Source organism: Sarcophilus harrisii, chromosome 4 (genome assembly GCF_902635505.1).
Source record: "Sarcophilus harrisii chromosome 4, mSarHar1.11, whole genome shotgun sequence".
In the NCBI taxonomy this organism is placed as follows: Eukaryota; Metazoa; Chordata; class Mammalia; order Dasyuromorphia; family Dasyuridae; genus Sarcophilus; species Sarcophilus harrisii.
This window is the reverse complement of record NC_045429.1, coordinates 172,691,272-172,707,850: the sequence shown is the minus strand read 5'-3', so window position 1 is coordinate 172,707,850 and position 16,579 is coordinate 172,691,272. Positions and strand designations below refer to the sequence as shown.

General features: G+C 33.8%; 1 protein-coding gene across 12 annotated transcripts in view; it reads left to right on the top strand.

The window, feature by feature from the left end:
- TPD52L1 (TPD52 like 1) overlaps nt 1-16,579 on the top strand; it is a 150,015-nt gene that overhangs the window by 82,837 nt on the left and 50,599 nt on the right. For 11 of the 12 annotated variants that reach the window (XM_031964320.1, XM_031964326.1, XM_031964318.1 and 8 more), the window contains exons 2-3: nt 6,534-6,649; nt 13,218-13,366. In XM_031964320.1, coding sequence (XP_031820180.1) covers nt 6,534-6,649; nt 13,218-13,366 — 265 coding nt within the window. Of the gene's footprint in view, nt 1-1,271; nt 1,357-6,533; nt 6,650-13,217; nt 13,367-16,579 lie in introns of those variants that run through there. The other variant, XM_031964323.1, reaches the window with a different exon arrangement.

Here is a 16,579-nt window from a genome sequence, read left to right as displayed (position 1 = left end):
CCTTTCTTTCCCTTTCCTTTCCTTTCCTTTCCTTCCCTTCCCTTTCCTTTCCTTCCCTTTCCCTTTCCCTTTCCCTTTCCCTTTCCCATTTGAACTCAGATCCTCCTGACTGACTAATGGCTGGTGCTCTATCCCACCAGCTAGCTGCCCCCACTTTTTTATTTTAAAAAAATTCTTTGTTATGTAGGTTGGCTCGTTGGGACAAAACAGGAGGAAATGTAATGGGAGGAATTTTTGTGTTGTAAAAATAAGAATTTTACTTTTTAAGAAAAAAGATGAAGACTGGGCCGCTAGGTGGCGCAGTGGATGGCATGCCGGTCCTGAAATTAGGAGGCCCTGAGTTCAAATGTGACCTCAGATACTTAAAGCTGTGTGACTCTGGGGAAGTCACTTAACCCCAATTACCTCTGCAGAATAATAATAATAATAATAAATAAAATAATTTTTTTAAAAAAGGATGAGTACTGAGAAACCATTAGATTTGGCAAGTGAATTATTATTGGTAACTTTGGAGAGAAAAACTTTAATGATGGAGTTGGAAGCAAGATTACAGAGATTTGAGTAAGTGATATGAGGTGAATGGAAGGCAATGACTATAGATAACTATTTTCAAAGAGTTTGGCTGAGGAAGGGAGGGCTAGCTTAAGAAAGAGGGGTCAGAAGGACTAATGAAATGTAATTGATCATCTATCTACCACTCTGGTAGATGCTGTAGATTCAGAGGCAAAGATGAAATAGTTCCCACTTTCAGAGTATTTTCATTCTATGGAGGGAGGACACATGTATGTAAATATGATTTTTGCCTTAGGAATAACACTATGGAGGTTTGTTTAGAGAGGGGAAGAGCCATGGAGGAAGGGGGTGCCAATTATAGAGCATCATGGAAATTCATTGAAAAATATGTCATATCTTATACCTACTTCCTCTCAAAAAAGGTAACAGTGGTCAATAATCAATATTCCATATGTCTCACTTTACCATTTCTGTAAAATTTTTATGAGAATATATACATTCATTTAGGGCTTCTTGCTGAAAGAATGAGAAGAGAATAGATGAATTTTTACAAATAGTATCTTGTAGCAGGCCACATTTTTATAGTCACACAGTTGGCTGAAGGGAACAAAGAATACCAGTTCACCTTGTGTCTTTTTTTAATTAAAAAAATGGTTGATAGAGAAGAAACACATGCATGTATCAGAAATCTTACGGGATTCCTTCAAAGATATAACAGAAATAACTGTTTGATGATCTCTAATTATTAACATCAATGGAAACATAAAACAGGAAGATGAAGGCTTGCTAAAAGTATTTGTCACAAGTATGGAGAGTGTCCAGCACAAAGTCCAGATCAAAAAGGTATTTTCTATATATATAATGATACCTTCATATATGTATATCTGGAAGGACTCTCAGAGCCTATTCTGTTTCATTTCTTAGATGAGGAAACTGAGACAGGGTAACACAGGTGTACAGTAAGCCACAGAGGCAGGATTTGAATCCAAATTTCTTGAGTCTAGAGTCATTGGGCTTTCTTCTGTACCACATATTATCTAGGCATTGGGGATATAGAGAAAAAAAATCTGTATACTCAAAAAGCTTAGTATATCTTATGAGCTCTATGTATAATCATAATTACCCAGTTCCACATACTAAGCACCCACTATGTGCTTTGCACCCTTGATAGTTACTGGGTACACAAAGATAAAATAGACTATCCCCTAGGCTTCCAAGGCAGTTTTTTCTATGAAATGAACATGTAGTCTCATCATTTACTTAATGCTATACTGCCCTCCTGTTCAGATGTTAAGGTTTGTGTATTTCATTATGTGAATTACAACAAACTTGGCACATTACAGAACCTCCTAAATGAGATCCATAATCATTTTGAAAAATTCAGTATATCTCTACAATTGGTCTACAATTGACAATCATTTATTAAGTACTGCCTATCTACCAGGTAACTGTGCTAAATGTTGGGGATACAAAGAAAGTCCCCACCCCATTTTCCAAATTAAAGGAAAGATCCTGCTCTCCAGTAGCTCACAATCTAAGGGAAACTACACAAGACAAACAAATCTATGGATAAATAAGATATATACAAGATAAATTGAAGATAACATTAAGGGGAATCAAGAAAGGTTTATTGCATAAAGTACTATTTTAGCTGGAACTTAAAGGAAGTCAGTCAAGAGATGCAAATCAGGAGGGAAGGGATACCAGACATGGGAAATACCCCAGTATTTCCAGTAAATACTGTAAAAATACAAAAAAAAAAGTCTTGTGTGAGGAATAGCAAAGAGCTCAGTGTCATTGAATCATAAAATATGGAAGTTTGAGAGGAGCTGACTGTAAAAACACAGATGACTGGAAAGCAGAGAGGGGACTAGAATATAGGCTTTGAACACCAGACAGAAAACTAGGAAAAAATCAAATGTTTAAGGAAAGTCTGTTGCCAGATTGTGCTAGGTAGACAAACAATCCATAATTCTGGTTCATTGCTACATATGACTTGAATAGACACTGAAAATGGACAATGAGATGATTCTAAAACTGAACAGGGAAAAGGAAAAGTGGGCTGGAAATTGCATTGTTCTTTTAATAACTCTCAGCTTCAGCCTTAAACAAAACCTCTTATTAATACCAGTATTCTTCCTATGTATAGTCTTGTTATCGAATACCACAGTCTCTTGAAAATTGAAGACAAGGATCACCCAGTAGAAAGATATATCTGACATATAGAAAGATATATAAGTTGAAAAATTTTCTAAACAGAATTTGTGCAGAAGTGAAATAAAGGATGTCATTAGAGAAATATGTGGCTGGAGGAAAAAAGGTGGGTCATTTATATAGCACCAGAGACAACTGAGGGGCATCCTGCATGCTCTTTTGATAGCCACCAGTATCAAGAGATAGAGGAAGACTTCCAACATATTGTGTAACCAGTCACAGATTTATGGAATTATATTGGAATGAGTAGAGAACATCAGAAAGTATTGGTGGGTCATGGCTCTGATTGCTGGAGGGGAGTACTTTACAGATCCACAGAAATGGTAAATAATATAAAACTCCATTGGTGGTGGCAAGTTGATGTCAAGCATAGAGTATTATATTGGCTAAAGAGACTTTGTGCTTAAAGGTAGCTCCCTGACAAGATATAAATGGGTCACTTATGATGGGAGTGGTAGTACATAAGCTATTAGCATATATTGACAGATTTGTTATTTGTTAGATTTCTATTCACATTTGCTAGTTATTAACTATTGCTCTGAAGGGAATAGTACAGGTCATTTGGAAGAAATGGAAGAACCAGAACTTGATGCTGCTTAATATGAACATCATGAGAACAATAAATATTTAGGATACAGGATGAGGAACTGAAATGAGTGATGCTAATGTTTGACACAACTTTCACCTACTTAGCAAGTTTACTTAAGACCCGTATATAAATGGATGAATTTAATTTAGTTAACCTTTCAGTCCAAGTGTTATATCTGCTATTTGGGGAATAATTAGGCCATTCTAACTATATATGGTCAATAGTTCCAGACATTTAGTCAAAAAAAAAAAATTGAGCTTTTTCAGTTAACAATAAAATACTGCTGAGTGATGGAAACATTTTGGACATATAAAAGAAGAAAGCAACTGCTCAAACACTTGACCCATGACATATTTGCAGCTATTTGATATTGTACAGTTGATTTGCTTGCTGATGCTTCCTTTCATTAAACCTATTTTTATTTCCTTTGATATCTGTCTCCATAGTAACTAGGTAACTAGTGATTTACATATTCACTGGATTGACCTATATTCATCCATCCCTTTTTGCTTTTTTTATTCCCATTAGTCTATTTTAATGTTCAGAATTTGTTTTACTAGTTTATCAATTTTTCTCTGTTTGCTTTCTACCTCCATTGTCTATAATCTTTTGCTTTGTATTTTGATCTGTCTTCCTCTTCTTGTGCAAAGTGAATGTATTGAGTTGTAGCATAAACAAATGATTGTGTTTTTCTTCTTTGACCACATTTATGTGATACCATTATATCTAGCTATCTGACAGATAAATTAAATTTCATTTAGAAGGGAATTCTGAGAAGATTGTAGGTCAGAAAATTCCAGGCTCTTCAAATTTTCTCTACAAATAGAATGTCTCTGCAAAATGAACATAGAGCAGCAAAGATAAAGGAATAAAGCAGTTGTTCTTCTATAACAATTTGAGGGGATACCAAAAAAGACAGGAGCTCCAATGGTTGAGGTTTGGCCTGAGTGAAGTATAAATACCTCCAGTCTGACTCTCCTGAGTAATAAACAGCAGTCTGGGGACAGCTCCATCTGGAAGCAGACTAAACCCCAGACATTCACAATCTCAGGAACTTTCATCTTAACAACTTTCAACTCATACACTATCATCTAGCAGTAGACAGATGAGTGGATGCTAGACAGATGAGTGGAGGATGATTTTGGGGACATCAGGCCTAAGGGTGCTGACCAGATGTGGTCCATGGCTGTGACTGAGCTAGGAGAAGGGAGCATACTTTAGTGAATACAGTACCATTCCTTCTTGGAGCAAGAATGTTTTAAGGACATTTAGGATATAATTTCCAAAGATGATAAGGGGAAAAGATGATTAAACCTTATATTGTAAAATTTAATAAAATTTATAACAGTTCTCTTTGCTGTGTCAAAGAACTGGAAATTTGGAGGATGTCCATCAATTGGGGAATGGCTAAATAAGTTTTGACATAGAATACTAGTGATAGAATACTAGTGTGCTATAAGAAATAATGAGCTGAATGATCTTAGAAAAACATATTTATATGAAATAATGAAGAGAATGTTGTTTATAGTAACAGCAATATTATTTTTAGAAAAACTTTTGAGTTAATAACTCATTTTGAATGTTATAAATACTCAAATTAACTACAAAGGACATCTGAAGATGATATCTGCATCCAGATAATGAACTGATAATTAGAAGTATGTATAGAATAATTATCCACATATACATTTTTGAGTCTAATGATAACCATCTCTATGACAGTACTGGGGAGGAATGAAAAGAATAAATTTACATAATCACTTTATTATATATTTAAAAGGAATAGCAAGTTCTACAATTTCTATGACAGTGGTGGGGAGGAACAAAAAGAATAAATTTACATGATCACTCTATTCTGAAAATGCTTGTTTTATATATTTATAATAGATAAAAATAAAAAAAATTAAATTCAGATATAGATGAATAACTACTAGAACTGAACTAGTCTGTTCAGAGGCATTCCAAATGGACTAAGCTTGAAGATAGGCTTTCTTAGAAGAGCTTGAACATATTTGTGGTATCACTGAGGAGAATAATGAGAGATAGAGGTAAGGAAGGAAAGCCCAATAAGAAATGAAGATATCACAAAGACCCTTTATTCTTCTTTTTTCTTTGAAAATATCTATATTCCTATTCTATTGAACACTTTTTATGAAAGTAAGGGAGAAGGGAGGAACATATTTCCTATTACATTCCAGGCACAATGCTAAGCTTCACAAATATTAATTCCTTTGACCCTTACAACAACTCTGTGAGGTAGATGATGTTAATTCCATTTTATAGTTGAAAATAAGGCAAGCAGAAATTGTAATTTACATAAAATCACATAGCTTGTCAGTATCTGAGGCTGGATTTTAGTGGAAAGCATTCCTGACATTTCAACCCACCATGCCATTTCATCATCTAATTACTTTTAGGTAACTATGAGAGAAATTCTACCGAATAAGTTCATTAGTCATTTTCTACTTGTAGATTTTCTTTAGTTGAAAGATTTTTAATTTTTTGTTCCATTTATGGAAGAAACAGAATACCTAGATATTTCATAATTAATGTTTTTGCCATTTTAAGCAGAGGAACTAATTGTTTTGAAATACAGTGTGATGTTCAGAGAGCTTGCTTTGAAGGCAGGAAGACAGCTGAGGACTATTGTAGGATTCCGCAAGACCTGCATGTTTGATTACTCTTCTTTAGGCTGCTAAGTCTGTTTTTGTTTTTTTTGTTTTTTGCAAGGCAGTTGGGGTTAAGTGACTTGCCTAGGATCACATAGCTAGTAAGTGTAAAGTATCTGAGAACACATTTGAACTTAGATCCTCCTGATTTCAGGGCAGGTGCTCTAATCACTGTGCCACCTAACTGTCTCTAAGCTGTTAAATTTGTAAGTTTTAGAAAATTTTTTGTATTGATGGGAGGAGTTCATTATGTAAGTTAAATCATAGGAGAAATTTGTCTTTCATGCCTTATTTACTTGCTTTTATTTTTGCTTTTTAATTTTCTTGGAAACTGCTTTTACTTCAGGTGGGTGAGTAAGATTGTATACATTTTTATTAAAGGGAATAACACTCACATGACTGGGATACCTTAAGTTATTGTGGATATAAGTGGATAACAGCTCTCTTTCCTACTATGTTTTGGTTTTATAGACCAATTTTCTCTTCTTAGGTAAGATGGGAAAACTCTGTTAATATCTTAATTGATCCTCTTATTTTCATTTTTCAAGGTTTGTTGGAGACTGATTCACTGCATGAACCTGATGAAGAAACCATCTCTCGTATTGACCTCAGTAGTATGATATCTGAAGAAGAAAGAGAAGAGTTAAAGATTGAACTAGTTAAGGTAAGTTCCGTCATCCCCTCAATGTTCATATTTCTACTTCTAGAACTTGAGTTATTATTAGTACAATGAAGTTCACACACTATAATTATTTTCTCCTTCACTCAATACAATTTCATAGAATAGTATGTTGTAAAATGAGTCATTTTTATAAGTCATTCTTGATTAATTTGCAACACTTATTGCCTATTGTCAGATTCACTACAAAGGTAAAATGAATGGTTGAGATATTTTAGTAAACAATAGTAATTAGTTGTAAATTTGTATCATTTATTATACTGTGGAATAATGACCCACTAAACTAAAGTATGGAATTCGTTCAGGATTATGACTTCCAGCATTGGTATTTACTAGCCTTTAAAAAAGACAACAAAAATTCAGAAGGGAGAACTAAATCTTATTGTTAGTTAATTAAAAAATTCTTAATATAAAATAGTTCATGAATATATTTAAAATTCATGAACACATTTTAAATATTATTAAGTCATCATGTCTGCCCACCCAGTATTGATTTAGAATAGACATAGCTCAAAAGGGAGAGAAAATTTTTATCTGTGGCTTTCAAAGTTTTAAAACAAAAAAATATTTATAGCAGCTCTTCTCGTGGTTGCAAAGAATTAGAAATTGGAAGAGATTATCTGCCCATCATTTGGAGAAGGGTGTCACATGTGATCATTGTAGAAATTGTAGTCTTAAGAAATAAGCGGGATGTTTTTAGAAAAACTTAGAAGGATTTACAGCAACTGATGCAAAGTGAAGTGAGTAGAACCAGAAGAATTTTTACACATTAATAGCAGTATCATAATGATGATCAAATATGAAAGATTTAGCTATTTTGATAGTGATCTAAGCAATGATCTAAGATAATCTCCAGAGAAATAACAAATGAAGCCTGAGTGTAATTTAAAGCATAATTTTTTATTCCTTATGTTTTGACTTTTTCTTCTATTTTTGTGATCTGGCTTTTTCACATATATACTATTTCCAGGAGAGGGAGAAAGAGAATTTGAAACTCAGAATTTAAAAAAAAATGAATATAAAAGATAAATAATGTAAAAGAAAAAAAGAATGAAAGTTTGAGATCAATTCTACTGTTTCATCCACTTATGTCTTCTATGTCAAAGTTTCTTTAAAAAAAACTCGTGGATTTGCATAACTGAATGTGGTGATCCTGAAATTATGATTTGTTATCAATAAATGATTGATTTGTATACCTATTTTATTATATACCTGTATAACTGGGGTCATATAAAAATTTCTCTGGTGAAAAGGTTTCATGAGTGGAAAAAGTTTAAGAAGCCCTATTCTATGCTACTACCCATCATAATTTTCCCCCTTTGCAGGGCCCTTGTCCCATGAATAGAACTCCAAAATAGGTGAAGTTTGTTTTTCATGTCTTCTCTCTTTAATATCTCTGATTCCTCCCCATCCCATTGTGTATAATATGTTCTATCCTAGAAACACCTAAAACCTTACAAATGTCTCTAGTACTTAGCTTACAGTATCAGGCTTTTAGTAAGACTGGTGATTGGTAAAAGAGCTCAAGATCTCTCTAACTTTAGAATTGATTTTATGACATGTTACAAGACTGCCCAGCATGCCATGCCTTCATCAGAGAAGGTGCTATGCTCTTTGAGCAAAGCAGAATTGAATTAACTTAGAAGAAATGTGAGATGGGCAAAGTAGAGTCCACCCCAAATGTTCATAAGGACCATCTGTGTCTCATCTGTGGCAAAGTATTCCAGGCTCGTATTGGTCTGATCAGACACAGTCACATTGTAACTCAGCTTTAAAAGAGTGATGTCATTTTGGTCTCCTTCAAGAATGAAGGACAACCACCAATCAACCAGAGTAAGGCCCTTAATAAAGGCTTGCTTATATATGAAGTAGACACTTTCCAGAGAACCTTGCCCACTCTGAGCCTCTGCCTCTCAAGTCATGGTAGATAAATTGGCTTATCTGGTTTTCTAAAAATGTATATTTGGTCTTTTAACACAGAGAAAGTGTTTGTTGAATGAATGGAACAGAACAATTTTACAGGCCTTGGGAACTTTTCTCATATGTCCTCCCAAGTTGACTTTTATAATAATCCTTTTAAAAACTTTTTAAAAAAGGATTATTATTGTTATTTAGCAAAATTTATGATAATTTTAATTTTATACAAATCAAATCTTTATTAACAAATCTTAATTACTTCTTGAATCTATAAGCCAATTTTTACAGGGCTATACAAAATGCTTTAAATGCTTTCAATAGTAGGTCTTTTTATAATATGTCACTATGACTTCACAAGAGGAATAAATGCATGACCTTTTAGAGTTAATTCCTTTTTAGCCTATTTAAAGCTGATAATAACGTAGGTTTACAAAGGAAAAAAAAGTTGCATAGCCATAAACTTCATTGTATTTAGTTATTTGTCTTCTCCTTAGATGCTGCTACTCTGCACATTTTTGAGCAATTTTACTTTGTTAGTTACTAAGTGGCAGAGTTGGTATTAGAGCCCAGGTCCTCTGACTTCCAAGAGCTTAGTTTTTTTCCACTGGTATTTGCTTGGAGGTCGTCAAGCAGAGGCTGGATAACCATTATAGTGGAACATCATTTTGTCCTACACACAGGACAAGTGTTCTTAGTTACACTTTCCTCCAAGGTATGTATGTGGCATGTTTCATTTTAGCTTAAATTCCTAGGAGGCACCACTAATACTGTATTCTTTGGGAAGATAATTCTACATGATATTTTTATGTCTTTTAAGTTTGTTAAGGATATAAGGAAGTTTGTGTGTGTATGTGTGTGTGTGTGATTCTTTCCCTTACTCCACTTGTTGTATGGTGATATGGTATGAACTGTGGTAAGACCCAGCTTTTCTTGGGGTAAGATTTTCATCTCTCAATCATCCAGAAGATATTTTGGAATTTTAAAAAAATCAACAAAAATATCTTGGAATAAAAACTCCAACAACTCTGAAGAAAGAAGAAAACTATGACAAAGCTGTATACTTTACTCCTCAAGAAAAATGGAGTTGATTTGAGATCCTCTGACATATCTATAAACTAAATTTTATCTGTAAACTCAATTTGAATGGGGATATTGATTCTCATTTGGCACTATCTCCAGCAATTGGTATATATTTTCTTTTTTTCCTTTAATAACATTTTATTTTTGCAAATATATGCAAAGATAGTTTTCAGCATTCATCTTTGCAAATTCCAAATATTTCTCCCTTTTCTCTCTTCTTCCCCTCCAAGACAGCAAGTGATCTAATATAAATTAAATATATGCAATTCTTCTAAACATATTTCCATATTTGTCATGCTGTGCAAAAAATTCAGATTAAAAGGGAAAAAAAACAAAAGAAAGGGAAAAAACACAAGCAAATAACAAAAGTGAAAATACTATGCTTTGATCCACTTTCAGTCTCCATAGTTCTCTCTCTGGTTATGGATGTGCTTCTATTTACATAAATCTGGCAGCTCATAATGATGAAACTCTAGATTTTTTAAGCAAAACCATTTATTTAACAATAATAATATTAAAGATATGTTTATTAATCAAATGAAGGGATAACACATCATAGTTCACACATCTACCTGGGTAACATCATAACTACCAATGCACTCCATTCGTATCTTTGGGAAAGAGTCAAGGGTAGCACACAAATAAAAAGAAATTCACATTCTTGGAGTAACTCACAATTTTATAATTATGTGCTTCAGTATCCTCTTTCTGTTTTAAGAATTGTCCATAAAAGTTCCTTGATAATCATAGCTCTGTATGATACTGATGCTTCCACTGCTAAGCTGAGCTAATTCATGCTGTGCTTGAGTAATATCTCACTGATTATGACATCTCAGCCAAATTAGTCATTCTACTGGATAACTTAGCTTATTCTCTGCTTTTGAGTTGATTCTCTGATCAGCTGGACTTAACTCTTCAATGGTAGGTAGTATCCATCACTTCCAAATTCAGGCTTAGATAATACCTTCAGATGAATGAATGTTATGCTCTTTTAGGAAAGGACAACAATCTTTATCTCAAAACTGGGGGGAAAACCACTCAAGCTCTGCTTCTTTTCAGGATTCTTTACCATCACCACCTTTCATCAAGGATAGATGCCAATATAAGTCAGAGACCTCTCCTTTCTCTTGGCTCTCTCCGTATCCTGCAAGTCATGATAAATAACAGAGTGTATACTTTCTTTTCTTCTTCCTTTCAGCATCAATAGTGGTAGAAAATACTCCAATTTTTTATTGAACAATCTGATTTATCCAGTGACAAATATAGCATAGAGAATGTTAGAGTCTCTCTTTACCTCATTTCTGCAATCTTCCTTTCATCTGTCTTTGTCTCTGTTTTTCTCTCTGCATATGTTCTTCATCTTTTTATCTCTTTCTCTACCCTCTCTACCCCAGGTACAGTCTGTGAACAATATTCTTTTAGGTTGTGTTTATAACTTATGTTCTTTCTATGATCAACTAAATTACTTTTGTTTCATAGGTATAGATAGTTCTGGTATATGTATTTTCCCATTTGTTAACCTAAAAATTGTATATTATTTAGTCATATATAAATCACTGAAGTATACCATGCTCTCTATTTGCTCTCATATTTTACAGCTTATCCAATTCAAATGAACAGCTGCTACCTCAGAATTCTAAGTCAAACTGAACTTCCATAACTTTTTCTTAGAACTCTGAGAAGACCAGAGTGCCTGAGTGCCCAAGTGCCTGAGAAGACCAAAGTGCCAGAGAACTGAGCTGATTGCCTTAAACTAATAATATTCGTTTGGAGAGCCAAAATGACATAATGTTGATAGTCTCATAGATCACAATCTTAAAAGGGATCTAGAGACGATTTAGTTCAACCCCTTCATTTTACCCATGAAAAAGGGTATCATGCAGTTGGTATTTGAAATATGGAAGATCTTTATTAAAACTTAGTTTCTGATACCAAATGCCAACTGTCTGACTATGAATAAGGCACTTAATCTTTTATTCCAGTGTTCCAGGAAACTCCCTAAAAGTATAAAGTATAGATGAATTGCTGATTTGCATTGGTGGTGAAATTTTTCCTTATCAGGAATCTTCATATTAATGAATTCACAGATCCAGGTAAAAAACAAAAAAATCAATCTGCCCCATGTATATGAAATTGTAGCTTTGTTCTACCATCAGTACAGCACATGCTTTGGATTGTTTTTCCAGCCTACGGGCTTTCCCTCTTCACTTTCACTTTTCAATTGATGATTTAATATTTTAAGAAAGGAACTTTGGCATGTAATATAGAAAGTTGAATATCTCCAAATATTTTGTACTATGGGATGACCTGTGTATTATTTGACTGATGCCATTATATCATCAATAGCTGTCTTAGTGTTTTGAGCCACTAGATCCAGCCTGGGCCGAAAACATTATACAGATAACTCTTGGATGAGCCAACTTTTTATAGACAAGACTTTTTGCAGATATCAAGGTTTTATTGTTTCTTTTCTTAAGAAATCATGCTGTAGCCCCCAATTTAAATGTCCTGAGAAAATATAGGAAACTGAAATTTAGGTCCTATATCACACTAGCATTATTTTTTACTTATTCATGTGTTGAATAAGTATTCTAATAAGCATCCCTAAGTGATAAAAATTGGTAATGGCAATATAGGGAATCACATTGAAATTGGACTTAGAAAGAACTTTGTTATTTGGAGTAGAATAAAGCTAGAATTTATTTCCAGACTATTTTAGCAAAGGAAAATCAATAAGCATCTATATAAGACCTACTATATTCTAGGCACTGTGCTAAGTATTTATTTATAACAAATATTATTTCATTTGAACCTCAAAATTACCTGTGAGGTAGGTGCTTTTAACCCCATTTTATAGTTGAGGAAACCCAATAAACAGAGGTTAAGTGATTTGTCCAGAGTCACACAGCTATAAATGTGTTTGAACTTAGGTCTTTCTGACTCCAAATCCAGCATTCTGTGCATTGTAATACCAGCTGATCTTTCTTTAAATGTATATATATATATATATTATTTTATTTGTAATTTAATATTTCATATGTTACATATGGTATTTCATAATAACCTTGTAAGGTAGGTGCTATTATTATTCCCTACTTTCAGACCAGGAAAATGAGACTGAGAAAGAGGTTAGGCAATTTATCTAAGATGAAATAACTGAGTGTCTGAGGCAAGATTGAACTCAGATTCCCATATCTGAAGAACATTAAGTACAGAATCTTTAGCTTAATATAAAGATAATTGTCCAAATATTTAGAGCTGTTCAAAAATGAAGTGGGCTAATCAGGTCTTTGAGCAGAGGCTTGGTGATGACTTGCATGAAATATTTTATGTTTGATGTATCTGATTAGGTGACCTCTAAATTCACTTCCAACTCAGTGATTCTAGTTTATATTGAGGCTATAGTCATTTGTGCAGTATATTTCAGGTGGGGCTAAAGTGCCCAGACTAGTCCCTTGGAACTACATTCATCCCGCGTTTGCATTCATTAAGGTATTTTTCCAAAAGTCTCATTATCCTTTTTTTTTCTTTTAAAATTTTCTTGTCTTGTATCCAGCTAGAAGACGAAATTACAACTTTACGGCAAGTGTTAACAGCCAAAGAGAAGCATCTGGTGGAAATAAAACAAAAACTCGGCATGAATCTGATGAATGAATTGAAACAGAATTTTAGCAAAGGCTGGCATGAAATGCAGACTACAACTGCGTAAGTACAGAATTCACACCACTTCTAACTTATTTGTTCTTTCTTTTTTACTGTATTTTTCCCCTCAGCTTTTGGTTAGTACTTTTCAGCTGCATAGAATAAGGGTCGTTTTCTTGGGACAAAATGCAAAGTATCAATAGGTTGATTCTAAAGTGGCTTAGAGCAATCCTGCAACTTGAGATCAAGGATTTTCTCAGTTGAGGCTGAGGTCTGACCCTAAGGGATAGTGCAAGATGCAGCATATCCTTCCTGTGTTGCAAAAGCCTTGTCTCTAGCACAGCTACCCCACTCTCTTCACCCATTATTGCTCAGTACCCCTCACAGTGCCTAGGACCCAACTTAGGCTTCCTATAACCATTCAGGACTTTTATAGTCCAACTGCTGCAACTAGGCACATGTAGCAACTATGAAGGCAAAAATGTTCTATTTTATTTTTTATATAAAGCTTTTTATTTTCAAAACACATACATAAATAGTTTTCAACATTCACCCTTGCAAAACCTTGTGTTCCAAAGTTTCCTACATTTCCTCCCCTAGACAGCGAGTAATCCAATATATGTTAAACATGTGCAGTTTTTCTATACATATTTCTACAATTATCTTGCTGCACAAGAAAAATCAAATCAAAAAGGCAAAAAAAAAGTGAGAAAAAACAAAATGCAAGCAAACCACAACAAAAAAGAGAAAATACTATATATTGTGATCTACATTCAGTTCCCACAGTCCTCTCTCTGGGTGTAGATGGCTCTCTCTATTACAAGACCATTGAAATTGGCCTTGAATCATCTCACTGTTAAAAAGAGCCACGGCCATTAGAATTGATCATTGTATAATCTTGTTGCTTTATACAATGATCTCTTGGTTCTGTTCACTTCATGTAACATTAGTTCATGTAAGTCTCTCCAGATCTCTTTGAAATCATCCTGCTAATCATTTCTGATAGAACAATAATATTCCATAACATTCATATACCATAACTTATTCAGCCATTCTCCATTTGATGAGCATTCACTCAGTTTTCCGTTTCTTGCCACTACAAAAAAGACTGCTACAGACATTTTAAGGCAATAATATTTTATCTAGCATTCTCCTCCTCATTCTTCAGATCCCTTGTATTCTGCAATAGAATTTGTCCAAAAATTTATTCCCTCCCCAACCTTTCCTATAGAACAGAATGAATCACACAGCATGTATAGGTGGGATGGGTTGTAATTAGCATTACAGATCTCTTTATGTTATCTTTCCCCAAAAATAACACCCCTCTTCCAATCTTCCCTATTGCTGTTGAGGGTACCATCACCCTTTCTTTTAGTCAGTTTTGCAATCTTGGTGTCATCTTCAACTCTTCATTCTTCCTTACCACAATTTACTTATCAGCTGTCTTTAAAGTTAAAGTCGACAGTAGTCTTCAATTCAATGTAGTTTTTGATTTGAAGAGTGTCAGCCGTCACTCAAAAGTACCATTATAATTTCCCATTTGCTTGAAGTTTTCTTGTGTTTAATGTTCATCTTGTAAACCTCTGTTCTTATATTCTGTAACATATTCTCAGAAATCCAGGAAGCAAAAAAGTACACTGGAATTTCATTGAATTTAGAGCTGTGCCATTTAATATGTGGCTTTTAGACACAGTCCCCTCTGAAAATGTGAACATCTGGAGGACTTTGCACTACTGTGAAAACATCTGTTTTCTTCCTTGCTTTTAATGTTCATGAACAGAGGCTCACTGAACAGTAAGCCTTTAGTTGCATCTATCATAAAAATCTGATATAAACTTGACATGGATATGAGAAACTCCCTATTAGAGGAGAGCCATTAAGGTTGGATTTTATTCAGCCAAGGCAAATGCTTTTTTATAATCAAAAGATACACCAGGATTTGGGATTCTCTTCACCTTTCATTTAGTTGTTTGATTGCACAGACAAGATCTGCTATAACTTGTTAAAACCTAGTTTTTTGTTTTCATACATATATATATATATTCCTATATATATTTCCTTATATATTTCTTGAGAGATATCACAATCCATTCTCATCACAAATAAAGACAAAAAAGTATTTGATTGTGTTGTCATCTTAATCACTTTTTTATGTTAATACAATGCATATTAATACTATTAATACAAAACCAATAATTTGATATTAATAACAACAAATATATCATTATTTCTTTCCATCCTTTTCCTTATTGAAATATCTTGAACATTGATAACCTCAATTCTAGTAATGAAGACTAACCTAAAATGAAGACTGACCTATGTGATTATTAATCAGAATGATATTTATAATAATTGAAATCCACATAATTGGGCTTAGATATAGGACTCAAGTCATTTCTATTATAATAGCATCCCTAGAAATATCCTGAAAGAACCAAGATTTCCATATGATGAAATAAGTTTGTAGAACTCTTTCTTGGCCATCATTCTTTGCTCTAAGTAGGAGCAAAGCTTGTATTATGCACAGAGTGACCAGTTCTTAAGTATCTTATTTTAGAGATGCTAGAAGGTCTGAAGATAATTCTGTAATTGGTCTATTACTTTATGCTTTGGATTCTAATTAATGTCTAATGTCAGCATTTTTCCAAAATGCAATGAGAAAATTAGGGCCCTCTAATATTCTAGCAAGTGTTAATTTATCAGATACACTAGCAAAGAGCTAGTTGGTGTGTTAACATGTTTGAGGATGCTGTACTTCCTGAAGAGAGAAGGGGGTCTAAGTGGGAGAATGTGTCAGGAAGTCCTAAACATTGACTTTCCTCCTAGGCATTCTGTGCTCTGGAAAACGAGTGATAAATTCTTTAGTTTCTAGAAAGAAACTAAACAGTTTAACTTAAGGCAAAACCCTAGGCCTGATTATAGCTTTTGGGAGGGGACGAGTACTTTTCAGGGTAGCTAAGCTTGTTATTTCTGGGAAGGAGAATAAATAGGTAAACAGACATTAAAAGTTTTTCTCCTGCTAAGAGTTTGAGAGGTGCTTATGCTCTCCTCATTTTTTTAGAGAAAGTCAAGTTCATGTTGTACTTTTCATTTATTGAATATGTTTATATTCATTAAAGAAGCACATTTTTAGAAGTAGGGGAAAAACCATTCTCACAAGCCTATGTATTATATCCACCATGGTATTGTTTCTCAAAATTGCTTACTTTCAACTCTCTCTTCCATAATTGTTGCCAGTTGTCCATTTTACATCTTAGTGATAGTGATAGTGATGGG